Source organism: Ostreococcus tauri, assembly GCF_000214015.3.
Source record: "Ostreococcus tauri WGS project CAID00000000 data, contig chromosome 11, whole genome shotgun sequence".
Taxonomy (NCBI): Eukaryota; Viridiplantae; Chlorophyta; class Mamiellophyceae; order Mamiellales; family Bathycoccaceae; genus Ostreococcus; species Ostreococcus tauri.
In genome coordinates, this window is record NC_014436.2 from 536,976 (window position 1) to 553,746 (window position 16,771).

The 16,771-nt window shown below is 55.9% G+C and overlaps 4 protein-coding genes across 4 annotated transcripts; 2 read left to right on the forward strand and 2 right to left on the reverse strand.

Annotated features, from left to right (window-relative positions):
- Positions 1-157: 157 nt before the first annotated feature.
- OT_ostta11g03050 (Kringle, conserved site) lies at positions 158-11,446 on the forward strand (the record flags this gene model as incomplete). Its single annotated transcript, XM_022983073.1, has 1 exon — positions 158-11,446. One exon carries the CDS (start codon positions 158-160, stop codon positions 11,444-11,446), a length of 11,289 nt encoding a protein of 3,762 aa, XP_022840001.1.
- A 692-nt stretch (positions 11,447-12,138) lies between these two features.
- On the reverse strand, positions 12,139-14,131 carry OT_ostta11g03070 (SANT/Myb domain; the record flags this gene model as incomplete). The annotated part of the gene is made up of 2 exons (XM_022983074.1): positions 12,139-13,855; positions 13,947-14,131. 2 exons carry the CDS (start codon positions 14,129-14,131, stop codon positions 12,139-12,141), a joined length of 1,902 nt encoding a protein of 633 aa, XP_022840002.1.
- A 711-nt stretch (positions 14,132-14,842) lies between these two features.
- Positions 14,843-15,793, forward strand: OT_ostta11g03080 (SGNH hydrolase-type esterase domain; the record flags this gene model as incomplete). Its single annotated transcript, XM_003082082.2, has 1 exon — positions 14,843-15,793. The coding sequence occupies one exon, from the start codon at positions 14,843-14,845 to the stop codon at positions 15,791-15,793; it is 951 nt and encodes a 316-aa protein (XP_003082130.2).
- A 69-nt stretch (positions 15,794-15,862) lies between these two features.
- Positions 15,863-16,753, reverse strand: OT_ostta11g03090 (Ribulose-phosphate binding barrel; the record flags this gene model as incomplete). The annotated part of the gene is made up of 1 exon (XM_003082083.2): positions 15,863-16,753. The coding sequence occupies one exon, from the start codon at positions 16,751-16,753 to the stop codon at positions 15,863-15,865; it is 891 nt and encodes a 296-aa protein (XP_003082131.2).
- Between the last annotated feature and the right edge of the window lie 18 nt (positions 16,754-16,771).

Here is a 16,771-nt window from a genome sequence, read left to right on the forward strand (position 1 = left end):
CGCGACGGTCGTGGGCGGTCGGTGGCGATCGAGGGTTCGTCGCCCGCGTTCGGGGTGACGGGCGCGCGACGCGCCTCGGCGTCGGCCGACGCGCGAGACGGGTGTGAACTCTACATCTGGACGCATGCGCGCGCACCGACGAGGGCACGAGTCGAAAATGGTGACGTTGTTTCGTTTGGCGACGTTGCTTTCGCTGTGTGTTCTACCGTTCGCTGAGACCGCGGTGGGTGAATCGCGGGCGCCGGAGTCCTTCGCGACGGAGACGCCGGTGGAGACGGCGGCCGCGGTCTCAGCGATTCGCGTCGACAAAGATGGAATTTTGTGGAGAGAGATCTCGAAAGCGCGACATCTTGAAAATTCTCGCGATGATTCCATCTGGGGTTCAACCAAGGTGTACAGAGCGAACGACGCGAACGGTTCACCGATGTTTGAAGTGGTGTACCCGGAAGTAAATATAACTTTAAACCAATCTTCGGCTCAGAAAATACCGACGAAAGAAGAAGAACATCGCTATCTCTCTGAGCACTACGTGGAGTTCCAAAAGTCGTCACAGTCGCTACACGCCGAACGGTCCGGTGAACTCTCGCCGAGTCTCGGGATGAACGAAACCGATGGAAACGCGACGGCAGAGCTCGGAGGCTCCTGCGGATACCCAACTTCATACTGTCGGGTTTCGTATTTGTCGAATTGCCCTTCCCGTTACGCGTGTTGGCAAGGCGATCGTCCGAAGTATCGTACTTATGACTGTCACGGTCGGATCGAGTCCTTCCAGCATAGGTTCACTACTCGCCACTGTTGTGGACGTAACATTTGGGGGAGTTGTACGAGACATTGCACAAAGTGGCACTCAATTACCCTGTTCAAATGGAATAGTTGCAGCTATAAGGCATGGAGTTCGTACCACCACACGTGTCCCAACGATGTCGGACGTTGTCCTCTTATTTTTGACGTCAAAATCAATAACCCAGTCAAAGACGTCGCGTCCAACGCCGTTGACTTCGGTTTCGAAGTGATTCAACAGCAATTGTGCGGCGGAAACTGTCTGACGTCGACGAGGGGCACGAGAAGAATGGTACGAATATCAGTGACAGTGCGCAAAGTCGGACACGCTTGCTCCTCGTACGGGGATCATCTCCCGTGTAAACGATGGGATAACTTTCACGATCCTTACTTTGGCGGAAAGTTGCTCGGCTTGACTAATTCTCAAGGATCGGTCGACGTGGGACAGTACGAGATTGCGTATAACGTCCTGCATGGGTTGCCTGGTCAAGTGACACACGAGGGCGTGACAGGGAAGCACACATTCTCTACCACGCGCGGCTGCGACGGCATCATGCCTTCCAGCTCGATCGGGCATCAAACGGTGGAAAACTCCGAGTTAATAAAGTTCATATTGCTCTCAACCGATAAATTTGTCAACACACCGTGTGAGAAAATCAGCGAAGTCAAGGAATCAATCTTTCGTGAAATCGACGTCAACGTCACGGATGGTGTGCTCACTTACGATGAAATCGCACGAGCAGTGCGCAAAAATGGTGGAGATTCATACGTCTTAAAGGTGTGGAATCACACGCGAGAGCTACGAGTATCCATCGGGCAGTTCATGAAGACGTCGGTGATTCCGCACGCGTGTGCATCGGCGTATCGAGCTGGTCAACAGGTGACGTTTAGTAGCACGGTGTACCCAAGTATCGATCCGGGACGGATGACGACGAATAAACAGTGTGCGGATGACGCAAAGAAAATGTCACTGGCATGGAAATACAGCGCAACAGTTCCAAAGCAAGGCGACATAGTTTGTGTCTTTGTCGATGGTCTTCTTTTCAACAGAAACGAGCCATCGCTGTCAAAGCCAACAGTCAACGCAGACGATTACGCTCAAGGATCGAACAACTTATGGATGTTGACGAAAATGACAGATCGGCGACCCGTGATAGGGGGTATGAAAGAGACCTTGCCATCGCTCGTGGCGCAGTTTACGTTTGACTCGTCGCTGTTTTATGGTGACACTGTTGGCAAAACACGAGTCGACTCAGCTGCGCCGCTCGCTGACGGTCAAACATTCAGACCAAGTTTGCAATCCAAGGTAGGCCGTGATGAGGAATTGAAAGGCTTTCGCGACCGGGATTACCGAGGAGCTCAAAGTAAAACTCGGAGTGGTCGCACATGCCAAAACTGGGACACTCAGAGCCCCCACAAGCACACGAACAAAAGAAGCTCCGACGCTGGAACGGTTTCGAACAACTATTGCCGAAACCCCGACGATGGCTCCACCATTTGGTGCTACACCACTGATCCAGCTACAAGGTGGGAGTACTGTGACCCCGTGCCGATCGTACCTCAACCAGTTCCTGTTCCCAAGGCGTGCTCGGGTGCGAGTGGCGGAAAGTGCTTTCAGCCAGGGTCCACGCTCGTTTACAAAGGTGAACCGTTTCAAGACTCCGTCGCGTTTTCGACGTGGGTTCGATGCAGTAAAGGCAAGTATACGACCATCGTTGAATTCAGTGGAAAAGACGGGCGAGGTTCGCAATCTCTCTCTTTGAGTCTGGACGCCACTTGCGGACTGAAAATCGAGCACAGAAGATCTGGTGAACCACCGAAACATATAGCGCTGCAAGTTTCCCCGAGCACTTGGACACTCGTTGGTTTCACTCTTAGTCACACGAATGGCATGACTTTGTTCGCCTTGCCGATAGACTCCACTTCTGTCGTTCGAATAAATGACGCGCAGTGGCCGAAGGATACCCTCACGAAGATGCCTGATATCGATCTGCTTGCTGGTCAATCAACAAGTGAATTTGATGACATCCGTTTTTACACTGGCATCATGGATTTGAGTATCTTTACTGACTCAAGAGAGTGCGGCCGCGCGAGGTACTGCGCGGACCGTGCGCACGCAACGCCATCTCATCGCCGAGTCGTGTGCGTCACGGCGAATATAAAGGGATTGGAGACTCAAGAGCCTGTGTGTACGTCGGCGCTGTATTACGACGGCACCGCCATCGATATTCAGGCGTCGATGGATATGGCTGGGGTCGTCTTCGCGTTTCGCGACACAAACTGGCAGGAAAGCTCATTCGAGATCGAACGTCGATCACCTTCGCTCGACGGCGCTAGCTCCTTCGACACGGTTGTCCTCGTCGAAGGCGACCTGAAGGGTTGCGCGGCAAAGTTTAGTTCAATTACATATATGGATCGCGACGCATCGTACACACCATATAAGGAGTGGCTCTATCGCATCACGACGAAAAACCCAAGCAACGCAGCTTCACCGTTCCTCGTGTCGTCACAGATTCTCTTCCGCACACCGTGGAAGTCCTTACTCGAGGGGCGCGTGCTGGCTGGAGCGTCCACGACGGGCGTTCGAAACGTTCGGTTGTGTGCGGAGTTCGACACATTCATCTCTCACCAACGACAGAGTGACACGTTCGTGGACCGCAACACGACGACGATCAATCTCGCGGCGTACAAGAGTACGAAGCATTCGAACGGTGAGAAGACGTCGACAGCTTATGTCGCAACCGATGGTCTTGAGGACGGTGAAGTCGTTGGGATGGATATCGACGAGTACATTCGCGTGAATCTCGGTACCTGGAGCTCGGTGTCCACTGTGGCCGTCTGTTACAAGAATACCTCATCTAAGTTGCCAATGTTTACGACGTACGTGCAGGATCACGATCCAGAGGACTCATCGGTCTACGGTCACGAATGCTTGATGACGCACGCACGCGCTTCGTTTGATAATCCAAAAGAATATGCTTGCCTGAGTTACTCATGCAGAGGCACTGGTGTCAATTCGTTTCACGGTCAGCACATCACCGTCGTGTCTCTGAATCGAACTGAAGTCTCAGAGATTCAGGCGAACGGTCTTAACACAAAGTGTAAGTTCACGGCGATGACGGGTGACGACGGTGAATTCGAAATGCAACTCGAGGATACGTCCGGGAAAGTACCAGTGAAGGCTCGATTACACGTCGGTGCGTACAAGGAAGAAATCTTCCCCGAAACAACAGAGACGTTGATCGATACGAAGAAGGATGCTCACGGTAACTATACGGTTCCAAGAAGCCAGGCACACGAAGTGCTGCTGATTCTCCGCGAGAGGAGCGTCTCATCACAAGACGATTCGCCAACAGAAGGTAACTCGTCGGACGCCGCCTTTCTTGGGGATTGGGATTACTCAGACGTGGATTTCGAAGATGGCAACGATGAATCTTCATTCATCGGAGAGAAGCCCGTGCATGGGAGAAGTCTACTTGGTTCTTTGAGACGCGACTGCAGCTACAGCTGGGGCAGCTGGAGTACATGTACAAAACATCATTACTCCAGCGGTCGATGGACGGGCATCAGATATCGGACCTTTTACATCTGGCGATATCCAGATCCATACGGGTTCGGTACGCGATGTCCGAGCGGCTATACTAACAGACGTAGATATAGTGGGTCTTGTACCCCAGATGTTGATTGTCAAGGCTCCTGGAGTGGCTGGTCAACTTGCAGCAGGTCGTGTGGCTGGGGACAGCAGACCAGAGTATACAGAATCACGACGAATGCACAAGGTGGAGGAAGCCGTTGTCCCACAAACAATGGTTACCGGCAATCACAAAGCTGTCTCGTGAAACAGTGCCCACCGCCTCCATCTCCGCCTCCTCCTTCTCCACCGCCGGAAGCGGCGATTCTGAGTGAGAAAATTGAATGGACGTTACTCGATGGCCTTTCTTCGAGTGCCCAAGGGGAAGTGACTCGCGATAGGAGTGGCTCTGGTTGGAACGCCGGAGCTGTCAGCAAGCGCGCCATAAAAAGTGGATCGGACGTTGTTCGGGGCATCTCCGCCGTGATCGGTGATTCAATGATGAACGCGATGATTGCGCTGAATTCGCAGTCAACAGCGAAATCTACCGATTACCAGTCCCTAGATTTTGCTTTGTACGCCGACAGTGCAGGTTATTTAATCGTGTACGAAAAAGGCACGCAAAAGGAGCAGCTTGAGAAGTATGAGGCCGGCGATACGATTCAAGTCGTGCTGAATGACGATGGACAAGTCGAGTATTTCAAGAACCGTCTCAAGCTTCGTACGAGCACACAGACGGTGGAATATCCGCTACACGCGGACGTATCAATCCACAACACTGGCAAAACATTCAAGGATGTGCATTGGATGGAACGAATCTCTTCGCCGCCGCCGTCTCCACCGCCGCCGTCGCCGCCCCCGCCGTCGCCGCCCCCGCCGTCGCCGCCCCCGCCGTCGCCGCCCCCGCCGTCGCCGCCCCCGCCGTCACCGCCCCCGCCAAATCACGAACTTGAACAAGCGGACACAGATAATTCAGGCAACTTGACGCGAACTGAACTCATTGCTTTCATTGAGAAAATAACTATCTCGTCACGCGGCAACGCAATCATCGACGACGACGTGTGGAAAGTGCTTGATGTCGACGAAGACGGCTTCATCGATGCGGCGGAATTCCAAGTGATCGCCGACCGTATGGTTGCCCAGACTTTGGTCGTCGAACCCATGATCGTGTTTCCTATGCAAGATCTTAAGCACATGTACAACTTCACTCTGGTGCAAACATCGGACGACGTCGAGAACAATATCACGAGCGGCGCGACCGACGTCTCGGCTGCGACGCAGTCGTGCGAGAACTTGGTTCTCAGGCGAAGCTCAAGCGGCTCGTTGCCCTTCACGAATGAGGGATGGACGGCATTTTACTACAATTTCATCAAGGATCGACAGAGTAACTTCACGTGCCGTCCGTTGAACGCGAATGAAGTTCCAGTGATTGAGGTGGGCAGTGAAGATGGGCAGTACGGCATCCCCGTGCTCGCAAACAAAGTAAGCATGAATTATCTCGTTCTCGATGCGCACACGACGGCGAAACGCAAGTTACACGCTGATTTGGATATTTTCCATCGCTTGACCCGAGCGCAGCTGCACGTGCGTGTCAAGGCAAAGAAACGTCTTCCAGACATCATACACCGTTTCAATAAACCGGCGATGCCGAGACAGGCGAGAGAATCCCAGGAGTCGAGCGACGACATGGTCTTGTACGGCATCTTCTCTGACGAGGCAATTCTCGATCGAGTGACTGTGGAGGTGAAGCACAAGCGTGTGGAGGAAAAAGATTTCACGGACGATACGATGGCTATTGTCAACGGCGCGATCCTTTTCCCCAAAGACTTGGTCGAGCAATCTACGGATTGCGGTCTATCCAAGGCGACTATCCAGGTATTTGAGCCCGAGGGTGAAATTGAAGAGTACTTGACGGACGAACGAGGGTTCTTCAAAATTGCGGTCACGCGCGGGAAAACGTTCACGTTTCGAGCGAAATACAAGGGACATAGCATTTGCTACGCCGGCAACACGTTGGAGAGTGCTCTCGAGGACGTTCACACCTGTGCCGGGCGTCACAACTACACAAAACTGGAGAACGTGAACGACGGAAACTTTATTTTCTTCTCCGACACCACGAGAGGATCGATCGATCTCGGTCTCTACCACGGTGAATGCAGCGAGCGATACGGTGGAGCGACTTTCAAAATAACACCCATCAACGGCTGTCATGCGTCTACGTTCGTCACAAGTGAGCAGATTGCAGGCTGGAGTGTCGGGAGCGATGGAGATCCCGACGCAAAGGTATGGCCGTTCGCCGCTATGGACTACTCAGTGACACTCACGTCCGGTCCCGACATAAACGCCGTGCAGCAACTCATCGCCGATGAAGATTGGAAAGATTCTTGCGGAACGGAACCTGGGAACATTGTGAGCTTCTTTCGCAGTAGGAATGCACTTGAGCGAGTCGTCCCGATGCGTGATGAGTTCGCTGAGCTAGTGTCCATCCGGTACAAGTACCACGGGTTTATTTGTATCGAAATTCTGAACATACCCAAGATCCGGAACCCTCTGGAAGTCTGTTACGATCCAAACGAAGACGAAGGTAACATCACCAAGAAGCATTTTCTCGGGAAAACAACGTCAGAAGATTTGGGATCGATCGAGGAAGCAACGCCTATCGAGGCGAAAATTTTCGAACTCCACGTTGACGAAGTGGGTGGCAAATCGGTACTCTCAAAGTGCTTCAAGGCACTTCCAAATATGAAGGCAAATACGGGGAGTACCATGGTTAAGTTCAGACAATCCATCACGGATGAAGATTCTAACGAGTGTCACCCGAATCGCGGCGGTGGGCCAATGTGTGACTTCGATGCCACAATTGATCCCGAAAGCGAACTCTTGATATGGAATGAGCAAGGGAATACGAACGTAATGGTACGCGCCGGCAAGCCCTACTTGGGCGGGAACCATCGACGCGCCGTGGAAATCACTGTGAACCGTTACGATACATACAAGTCAGTCACAGCGTACGCCAAGCGGGAGCTCATTCCACTGGGCACGAGACCTCGATTCTTTGGAGGACTCAGTGATGACACTTACTGGGCGACAGTCCCAATTGAAGGTCTCGTGTACACCGTCGTACACGATCCGCCAGGAGGGAACTCGTACGCCGAGTTGACGACTGGTTCTCAAATCGGTTTGGAGTTCGACATCGCCAACTCCCGAGAGGCGTCTGAGGAGAAATCTAGTGAGATTGAGGACGACTTTCCCGAGTTGGATGAAAGCATGAACGTCGGTTTCAATGCCGGCTGGGTTGCAGAGGGCGCGTTAGACTACAAACTTAATTTGATCAAATCTAGTGGGCAGGTGAAGAGTGGGGGCGGCCCAAAAATGTCCATGAGTAGCTCAGAGAGAAAAGGCTGGAGCGTCGAAACGACGACGGACAGAGTTATTCGATCAAGCCAAGACGTCGCCACTCCGGGTCGAGACGGAGACGTCATCTTGGGTGGCGGGATCGAACTCGTCTACAAAATGTCTGATGTTTTGGACGTCGTGAACGACGTTCGAACATTGAAGAAGCCGTGTTTGTATGTATACGCTCAAATCACGTGGCAACCGCGGAGACCGACGTCGTACGTCATGACTGTGTATGCTATTGAGAACCAAGTCGTTCCAAATCTGCACTACCTGATCTCCGTCGTGCGCGAAGGCGGAGTTGCAGGGGATGGATCAAAAATGTTGTACGACTGTGGAGACTCCGGCAAGACGAGTAAAACCGACTGCACGAAGGATGAGCAAGTCGCAGCCTGGGACAAATACCTCACTGGTAAGATCGATGTGTGGCGTCGCACGCTGGAGTGGTCGTCGCCGAAAGTGTTCACGCTCAACAAGGGTGGCGAGTACACAAAGGCTTACGATGCCATCGAGGCAATCACGGCGCCGATGACCGAAGGTTTCCTGGGCGATTTATACAAAAGACAAGTACAATACTTTGAGGACGAATTCTTGAAGCCGATGAAAGACATTGTCGAAGATGTCGCGAGCGTGTGGGACTCCACGCACTACATGCAGCCGTTCAATGGGCTCGGCCCTCCGCCCAATTTCCCAGATCTTAAACTTGGCTTCGGAGGCGATTGGATGTTTGACAGTCGTTTTTGGGAAAGTGACGATGACGACGTCAGCATTTATGAGCGTCTCACCCAGCAAAATACTATGACGTATTCAGAGAAGCAAGCTACCAGGTCTGTCGCAGCAGGCGGGGCGAGGGCAGCCAAAGTAATACTCGCTGCAAAAGCTGCGCGTGAAAAGGCAGTAGAGGCCGCGAAGGAAAAGCAAAAAAAAGTCATGCAAAAGTGGCAACAGAAGCAGCAGAAGACATCAGCAGCAACGCTGAAGAAACTAGAAGATCTGAAAGATGCAAAGAAGAAAGCGAAGAAAGCGGCTAGAAAAGCCGCTGCGATAAAAATCGCCCTACTGTCCATCCAAGGAGTTATTGCCGCCGCGGGCGGTGCGTTAGACAAGTCTGGCTACAAGTACGTGGTGTATCCGCGCAAGTTCTACAAAGAAGGGATTCCATACTTTGAAGAGAATTTCTTCGACGACGATTACAATGTTCTCCAAGGCGGCGACCAAATTAAGGACGAAGACGGCATGCGACAGGAATACACATGGGGGCTGCTCGAAACCGCAACAAACGACATGTTGAGATCATTTCAAAGTTGTGGTGGACGCGAATGCAAACCAAATGAACTTTCCACAGATAAGCTGTCTCCCTCTGAGTCTCTTACTATCTTCGGAGAGGACGATAAACTCTTGACGGACAAGTACGAACCCACGGCGATGCAGAGAGTCGTCGCCTCGTTCACAGGTGCTCTTGCTCCCAGTGGTATGAAGGAAACGAGCAAGAAAGAAGGGAACGAAGCGATTCTGCTCTCATTTAGTGGTGGTGGGCATTCCGTGGACTACGCGTTCAAATCTGAAGAAAAAATCGCGGATATAGGTGTATCTCTTGGAGTCGGTTTCTCTGGCGAGGTATCGAACGACTACAAGCTCGAGCTTGGTGGTCTTATTGGTATGATCATGGAGATTACGATGATGGCGGCGGGGATCGATACAGAGGCCGAAATGACGTTCTCCAAGGATCTCTCGCAAGATCGTAGCTTCGCCTGGAATAGACACGCTTCCTTGACGACGATGTACAGCCTTGGCGACCCGGAGTATGGCGACAAGTTTGTCGTTCAAGTCGGGGAAGACAAGCGCTTCGGAACGCCCGTTTTCATCACCAAGGGCGGCCGGAGTATGTGTCCTGGCGAACCTCTCACGATTTTCCGCGAGGCTGGATGGTCGTTATCGTTGGCTACGACGTGGAACGAGAACCTAAATCCAAGCGAGAAAGCCATCTTGCGTCTTTCGGTGATCAACGCGTCTCCGTACAAAGAGAAGCCGAATTTGGGGTTGCGCATCATCGACGGTTTGTCCCAATCCGTACACACCGTCGTTGCGGCGGCGTACGAGGCGGCTGCACAAGACGGCGCGACAGGAACGCACGTCCTGAGTGCAGTCGACGATGCCATCAGCAAGTTAACCATAGGGAAAACAACAGCAGTCATTCAACGAATGAAGCGAGACGCTCGTGAAGCGGTCGAAGTACACAAAGCGTCCGCGGTGAGCACCGCGGCCGTCATCATCCAGGCATCGAAAGATGCCCCGCGAATGTACGAAGAAATTCAAGACATGCAACTCACCGTCGGTGGTAAGCCGTTCACACCGGGCGAAGTCATTCCAGTCACGTTCGTGGACGGTGAGTCGTTGAGCGTGCAAAAGAGGCAGCTCGAAACCGCCTTCACGCTCCACATATTGCCAACCAGTAGTGCGGTTCGACGACTCGATCACATCGCGTTGCAACTTGTGAGCTTGTGTGAACAAGAACTGTCGGAAAACAACAATTTCGCGCGCGACCCGGTGGGCGCGTCAATCTGGTTGCGTGAGATGAGCTGGAGCCAGGAGTGCCCAAAAGTTGCGTTCGATGGCACCACGATGGCTAACTATCGATTCTCGAGTGTCTCTCCGAACGAGCCGGATCCGCTCGAGCTGACGGTGTTCAATCCAAGTGGTTCACTGTTGTGGCCCGGATCTAGGGACGGCGATCCCAGCGTCAATCCTAATTTGAGATTCGTGCGCCTTCAGTATCGACCCGTGAGCGGAGGCGAGTGGATCACGGCCAAGTCTGAGGATAGCGATCCAAAGTTCAGTTACAAGAAGAATCTGCTCTGCGCCGGCTCCCGACTCGCCGGTTGCTCGTTCAAGTGGGACGTACACAACAAGTATGAGCTGCTCCTGAGCGGTTTTAAAGACGGAGTCTACGAACTACGCGTGAAGAACTTTTGTTTCGGTACGCCGGCGGCGCCCATCAGCGCCTTGGCTGACTCAACAGTTCATGAATACATCTCCGATGAGATACTCACTCTGAGAGTGGACACAAAACGACCAATTTATGTCCGTGCTCAATCAACGTTTGGCAGCTCATACGTCGTCGAGTTTGCCGAAGCTATCGATTGTTCCGATCAAAAGGTCAAAATAACCAAGAAGCGCACGGCGTGCGGGAGCGCGGGAGCCAGCGTGAATGAAGTTGTCAGTGAAGAAGCTATCAAGACTGATTTCACCTTCCAGTGTGCGACCGATGGATCGGGATCTTCCAAATGGATGATAGATTTCCCATCCAACCATGTGGGCGAGTACGAGGTGAGTGTTCATGGCGTTCGCGACGTGGCTGGAAACGCAGCGAAGCCATTCAATTTCGTCATGAACTCGCACTGCACTTCCACGCCTTCCCAGGTATCTCTCAACGAATCTCTTCTCGGCACCGACAAAACGTCGTTAAAGATTCACGACGAGGCTCACACGAGCACCCTTACCGCGCGGTTGGGTTCACGGGAAGCAGTTCTCAACCACTTGAGTGTTGAGCTTTTGTTCACGTTTTTCGCTGTCGTTGCACTCGTCGCCTTCGCGTTGAGGTCCGGCCACGCGAGGAAGATTCAAAAGGTACTCGATAAAACCGCCGATGACGCCTGCATCCAGCCGGAGGATAGACAGTCGTACGGTTCCACGGTATGACGTCTGTACACGGTGTAACGCGTCTACCGGTATGATGATAAATATAAATCATCGGAATGACAATATCTTCATTTCACTCGGGTCGCTCGACTCGATGCGCGAGAAACTCCGCTCTCGCCACATTTTTGAATAAGTTTCAGCGTTGCAAAATGTATTGAATAGTCCTCGTGCGTGTTGATTTGTTGAGGTGGTATTACATTGCCAACTTAACAGCTCGCGTTGTAATTTTCTCGCATTCCAAGCACTCACATGCGTCCACTGAGACTCGATGTCTGACCCTGCGCGATACATATATAGCCAAAAAACGCGAGTCTTTATAATACCGAGCGCCTGCCCACCTCCCACTCCGTCAGTCTCCTCAGTGTCCATGGCAACGCTGGACGCACGTGCAACTCGAAGGCTGAGCTGGAACGCGCCAAAGCGCGCGATACGCCGCGAAGGATGGAAGTTTTATGAATTGGAAGGAATGAGAGCGGGGCAATATGACACGGGGCGAACAGGACGCGAAAAAGGCGTAGGGGGTCGACGCGGACGCTTTGAGCGCCGTCCGTGGGAAGGCCAGAACACTTTAGCATATATCATTATACAGTACAACGAACTCTTCGAGCTTATGGACGTCTCGACGCCTTTAACTTTGAACGATTAGACTTCGCCAGTAAGATGCGAAACCAAGCTGCTCGTACATGATTATTTTACTCTTTGATGATGTGCTGCCCTATCGCGGCCCATGAAGTCGGGCCCGCGACGGGACGACCGATGGTGACTCGAGTCGCCGTTCGCTTACGGCGCCACGTGAGACCGTCTGAACCGACCTTTCGTGTAGTGATGGTGTGCTGTTGCTCTTTATGTCCCGTTGCACTCATTGCTGCGGGTTTTGGCAGCTCGTACCATATATCGTTCTCTTTCTTGGCCGACTTTGACCCCTTGGTGGGCGTTGGCATCGTTGGGTTCTTGCGCTTACCCGTCGTCGAGGGCACGCGAGTGCTCTTCGCCGCGGCCGCGGCTTCGGCATCGTTTTCAGCCTCCGAGCGATACCGTCGGGCGTCGTAAATACCATACCTACGATCTTCTACAACGCGGCCACCACTGGCGTCGGTACCATCTGTTTGTGTGACTGACTTTATTTTCTGTTTCGCCTTGGATTTGGTTGGCGCTGATCGACTCTCCTTTGCGTCCTGTTGCTCGTCGTCGAGCTCATCATCCTCATCGATCCCGAAGGCTTCCTCATCCGCGTCGAACGCAACCGCTTGCTGAGCTCGAGCTGCGGCGTTGTGTGCGTTAACCACCGCCTCATGAAATTCAGCGTCCACGGCCTCAAGAGCGAGACGCGCGTGCACTACGGCGGCGTTAGCCGCCTCTAACTTCTTTAGTTCTGTGAGCAAAACGTGCTCAATTTCATGCATCGGTGGCAATCCTGCCTCTGCGAGCACCGCGTTTGCCATGCGCGCGATGCGTTCCTCCTCGTCCAAGTCTTCGTCATCCTCGTCAATCTCTTCGTCGCTATCATCCGGATCCTCAACTTCACGGTCACTGTCGTCGTCTTGATCCGTCGCGTGCTCATCTTCGTCTCCAGTTACCCTTGGTCTCTTCTCGCTCGGTTTCTTTGCCGACGTCGCCCGCACGACAGCCGCGTGAGCCTCTGCGGCAGCCTCTGCGGCGCGTGCCACCTCTTCATCCTCCTCGTCGTCCGTCTCATGCTCGCCAAAGTGCAGGTACTTATCCCAATCCGTCTCGTCTTCGGGACCGGCACCCTCTTCAGCTTCGTAGTCATCCTTCCCGTGCTCGCCAACGAGGACTTCGTGCACGCGCGCGCGCGCCGAGGAGTACACCGCCTCCGCCTCCTCGACGACCGTTTTCATCCGCGCGAGCTCTCGCTCGGCGTTTTCCACCTCGTTCACCATACCCGCGCGTTTCTTTTTAAGCGTATCGAGTGATGCGTCCAACTCGGGGTCGTACTTGACAGCGACGTCCGTTTTCACGTCGCCGTCGTCATCGTCATCTTCAGCGTCATCATCTCGATGTCCACGTCCAAAGTTTGCCTTTAACATTTCTTTGGCGCTCATCGTCGACGCGGCACCGCCGGCGTTCCCGCCCTTCTTACTCAGCGCGTCTCGCGATACCTTTGTCGTCTTCTTTGAGCCTCCGGCGCCGATAGATTTCTTTCCAGCTTGCGCGCCTCCTTTACCGGCGACGCCACCCTTTGCGGTCGATTTCGCGCCCGACTTACTCGCGCTCCCGCCTCGCCCCGCGCTCCCGCCGACGTTCGCCCCGGACCCCGCCGATTTCCCACTCCCCGCTCTCGCGCGCACCGCCGCCTTATACGGCACCTTCGCCGCCTCATCCTTCCTCAAGTGTTGAAACTTGATCAAATTCCGCCACTTATCCTTCAACTGCACCCCGGTTCGCGATCTACGTCGTCGGCGTCCGTCCGTCAGTCCCGCGCGATGCCCACCCCTCCCCCGTCCCACACCACGCGCGCGTCATCGCTCGCGAGCCGCACCGCAACGCAATAAACTCCGGATCGTTCCGCATCTTCTCCCACGCCCCGATCCCGTGTTTCCGCACCGCCCGTTTCAGCGCCTGCTCCTCGTCGCCTCGCCAGTACCCGCGCGCCGGGGCGCCCCCATCCGCCGCCGTCGTCGTCGTCGTCCGCGCCTCCGTCGACGCGCGCGGTTTCCCAACCATCGTTCGCGTCCACGCACGCGCGCGCGGTCGATGCCGACGCCGACGCGGTGCGGACCCGTCGACGCCCACGCGCGGGACGACGCGCGAATTGGCGGCGCGTCACCCGCGTGGGGGGGCGGATGGATGCCAAGGGTCGTCCACCGGTCGTGACCCAGCACGTGATGCTCCTGGTCGTCCACCGGTCGTGACCCATCACGTGATGCTCCTGGTCGTCCACCGGTCGTGACCCAGCACGTGATGCTCCTGGTCGTCCACCGGTCGTGACCCGACATTTTAGCACCGATGCCGAGGACATACGGCGATGACGCGTCCAGTATGTCACCGGTCGACCTCGAGCGCGTCGCGACGACGCGGTTCGCGCGAGCTCGAACGGGGAAATCACGATCGATCGGTGATGCGCGTGATGCGAATCACGTAGTTTCGAGTGGTGATTCAAATCACGTAGTTTCGAGTGGTGATTCAAAAGGTGATTTGAATGTCACCCACCCGAGCGCGTGACGGTGTCTCGAAACCGTCCACGGGGTGTTCGTTGCACGCGTGTGATGGTGCGCGCGGCCCCGCGGTCGGTCGCCCCACGCGACGTCGACGACGACGACGACGACGTCGGCGTCGGCGTCGATCGGCGCGCGACCGATCGCGATGCTCCGCGCGAGCGCGCGCGCGGCGTCGCGCGCGGTCGTCGCCCTGAGCGTCACCGCGCTCGCGCAAGCGATGTCCCTGCAGTGGGCGTACGTGAGCGCGCCCGAGGCGGTTGGACCGCGTCGTGGGGTCGTGCGGTGCGCCCGGGACGTCGACCGCGTGGGCGAGGGCGTGGGCGAGGGCGCGCGGGTGAGCCCCGGGGGCGCGCGCGCGATGGGGGGTGGGCGGCGGCGCGTCGTCGTGCACGTCGCGGGCGACAGCACGGCGTGCGGCGTCGGGTGCGCGTCGAGCGCGGGGACGAGCGATGACGTCGCGCTCGACGCGCGGTCGGGGACGCTCTTGGACGCGCGGAGACGTGGGCCCACGCTCGCGCGGTCGTTCGCGATGGGGGTGGGGGAAAGTTTAGGGGCGGATGTGGAGTGGCGGGCGCTGGGATTTAAAGGCGCCGACGTGGCGGAGATGCGACGCACGCTCGTTCCGGCGTTACGACGAGCGATCGATGAAGACGCGGGGGTGCGTGGGCGCGATGCCGCGGCGTCGACGTCCTCGGCGGTTCCGCACGCGGTGGTTATAATGTGCGGGATTAACGACGCGAAGAGGTCGATTCTCGGTCGCACTTCGGCGGCGTTTCGAGAGGAACTGCAGGCGCTCGTGCGCGAGGTCCGCGAGGTCGTCGGTGAGGAGTGCGTGGTCGTTCTACCGGCCACGCCGCTCGAGGCGGCGACGTTGTTTCCTCCGCCCCTCGTTTGGGTCGCGACGCGCCTGAACGATTTGTGGGACGAGCAAAAGGCGCACGTCAGTCGACTCACAAAAAACGTTATATTCGTCTCCAAACCGAGCTTGGAGTCGATGCGAGAGCGCGCTTCCAAGGCCACGGGACGGGTGGCGCACTCGATATCGCTCGTTTGCGGAGACGGGGTGCACCCCAACGACGTCGGGTACGACGCGTGGGCGCGACACATCGCGGAGGAGTGCGCGCCGACGCTCCGTCGCGCGCTCGCGTCGCAGAGCGGCGGTGAGTGATTCTTTGACGAGCCGATAACTCAGACGCATGTATTATTCATTATTCAATCGCGCAATATTATTTCATCGCTAAGCCGAAGCCGCGGCGGCGTTTCGGGCGTTTTCGATAAACGCCTTCACCTTGGCCTCATCCTTGCGCACGCCGCCCTCGTCCGCGACGCCGCTCGCGACGTCCACGCCGTTTGGATGTAACTGATCGATCGCGGACGCGACGTTATCCGGAGTTAAGCCTCCGGCGAGAATCCAGCCCTTGCGTGAGCATCCGCGCGGCGGCTTCAAACCGGACCAATCAAAGGTTGTCCCGCTCCCCGCGTTTACGCCGTCGATGAGCACCCAGTCCACCACGCGTCGCGGTCCACTGACGAAATCGATCGCCGCTCTCCAACCCTGCGGTCCGCTCATCTTCTTCTGCCTCTCCGCAATCAACTTCTCCTCGTCTCCCGGCAGTTTGGTGACGATCTTCCCATCCGCGTCCGCGTTGAGCACCCAAATCGCCTTTATCCGCGACGGAAGCGTCTCCAGCGCCGCCCGCGCGCCGTCGCCGTGCAACTGCGCGTGATCGCATCCGATCGCATCACACATCGCCGTGATCTCTTCCGCGTTCTCATCGACGAACACCGCGATCGGGATCGCCCCGTGCGTCTTCGCCGCGTCCGCGATCGCCCGCGCGGCGTCTCTCGTCACCGACCGCGCGCTTCGCGGCCACGCGATCATGCCGATGAAATCCGCCCCGCTCGCGCACGCCCGCACGCAGTCTTCCACGGTGGTGATCCCGCACACCTTGACCACGGCGCGATCGCGATCGTCCGCGCGCGCCCGCGCGCGCGTCGCCGTCGACATCGTTCGTCCGCGTCGACGCCACCGCGTCCACCGCCGCGTCGACGCCACCGCGCCCGCGTCCGCGCTGGCGCGAACCACGTCGTCGTTCGCCCGCGCGCGCCCGGGGGTCCATCGCGCCATCGCGCGAGACATCGCTCG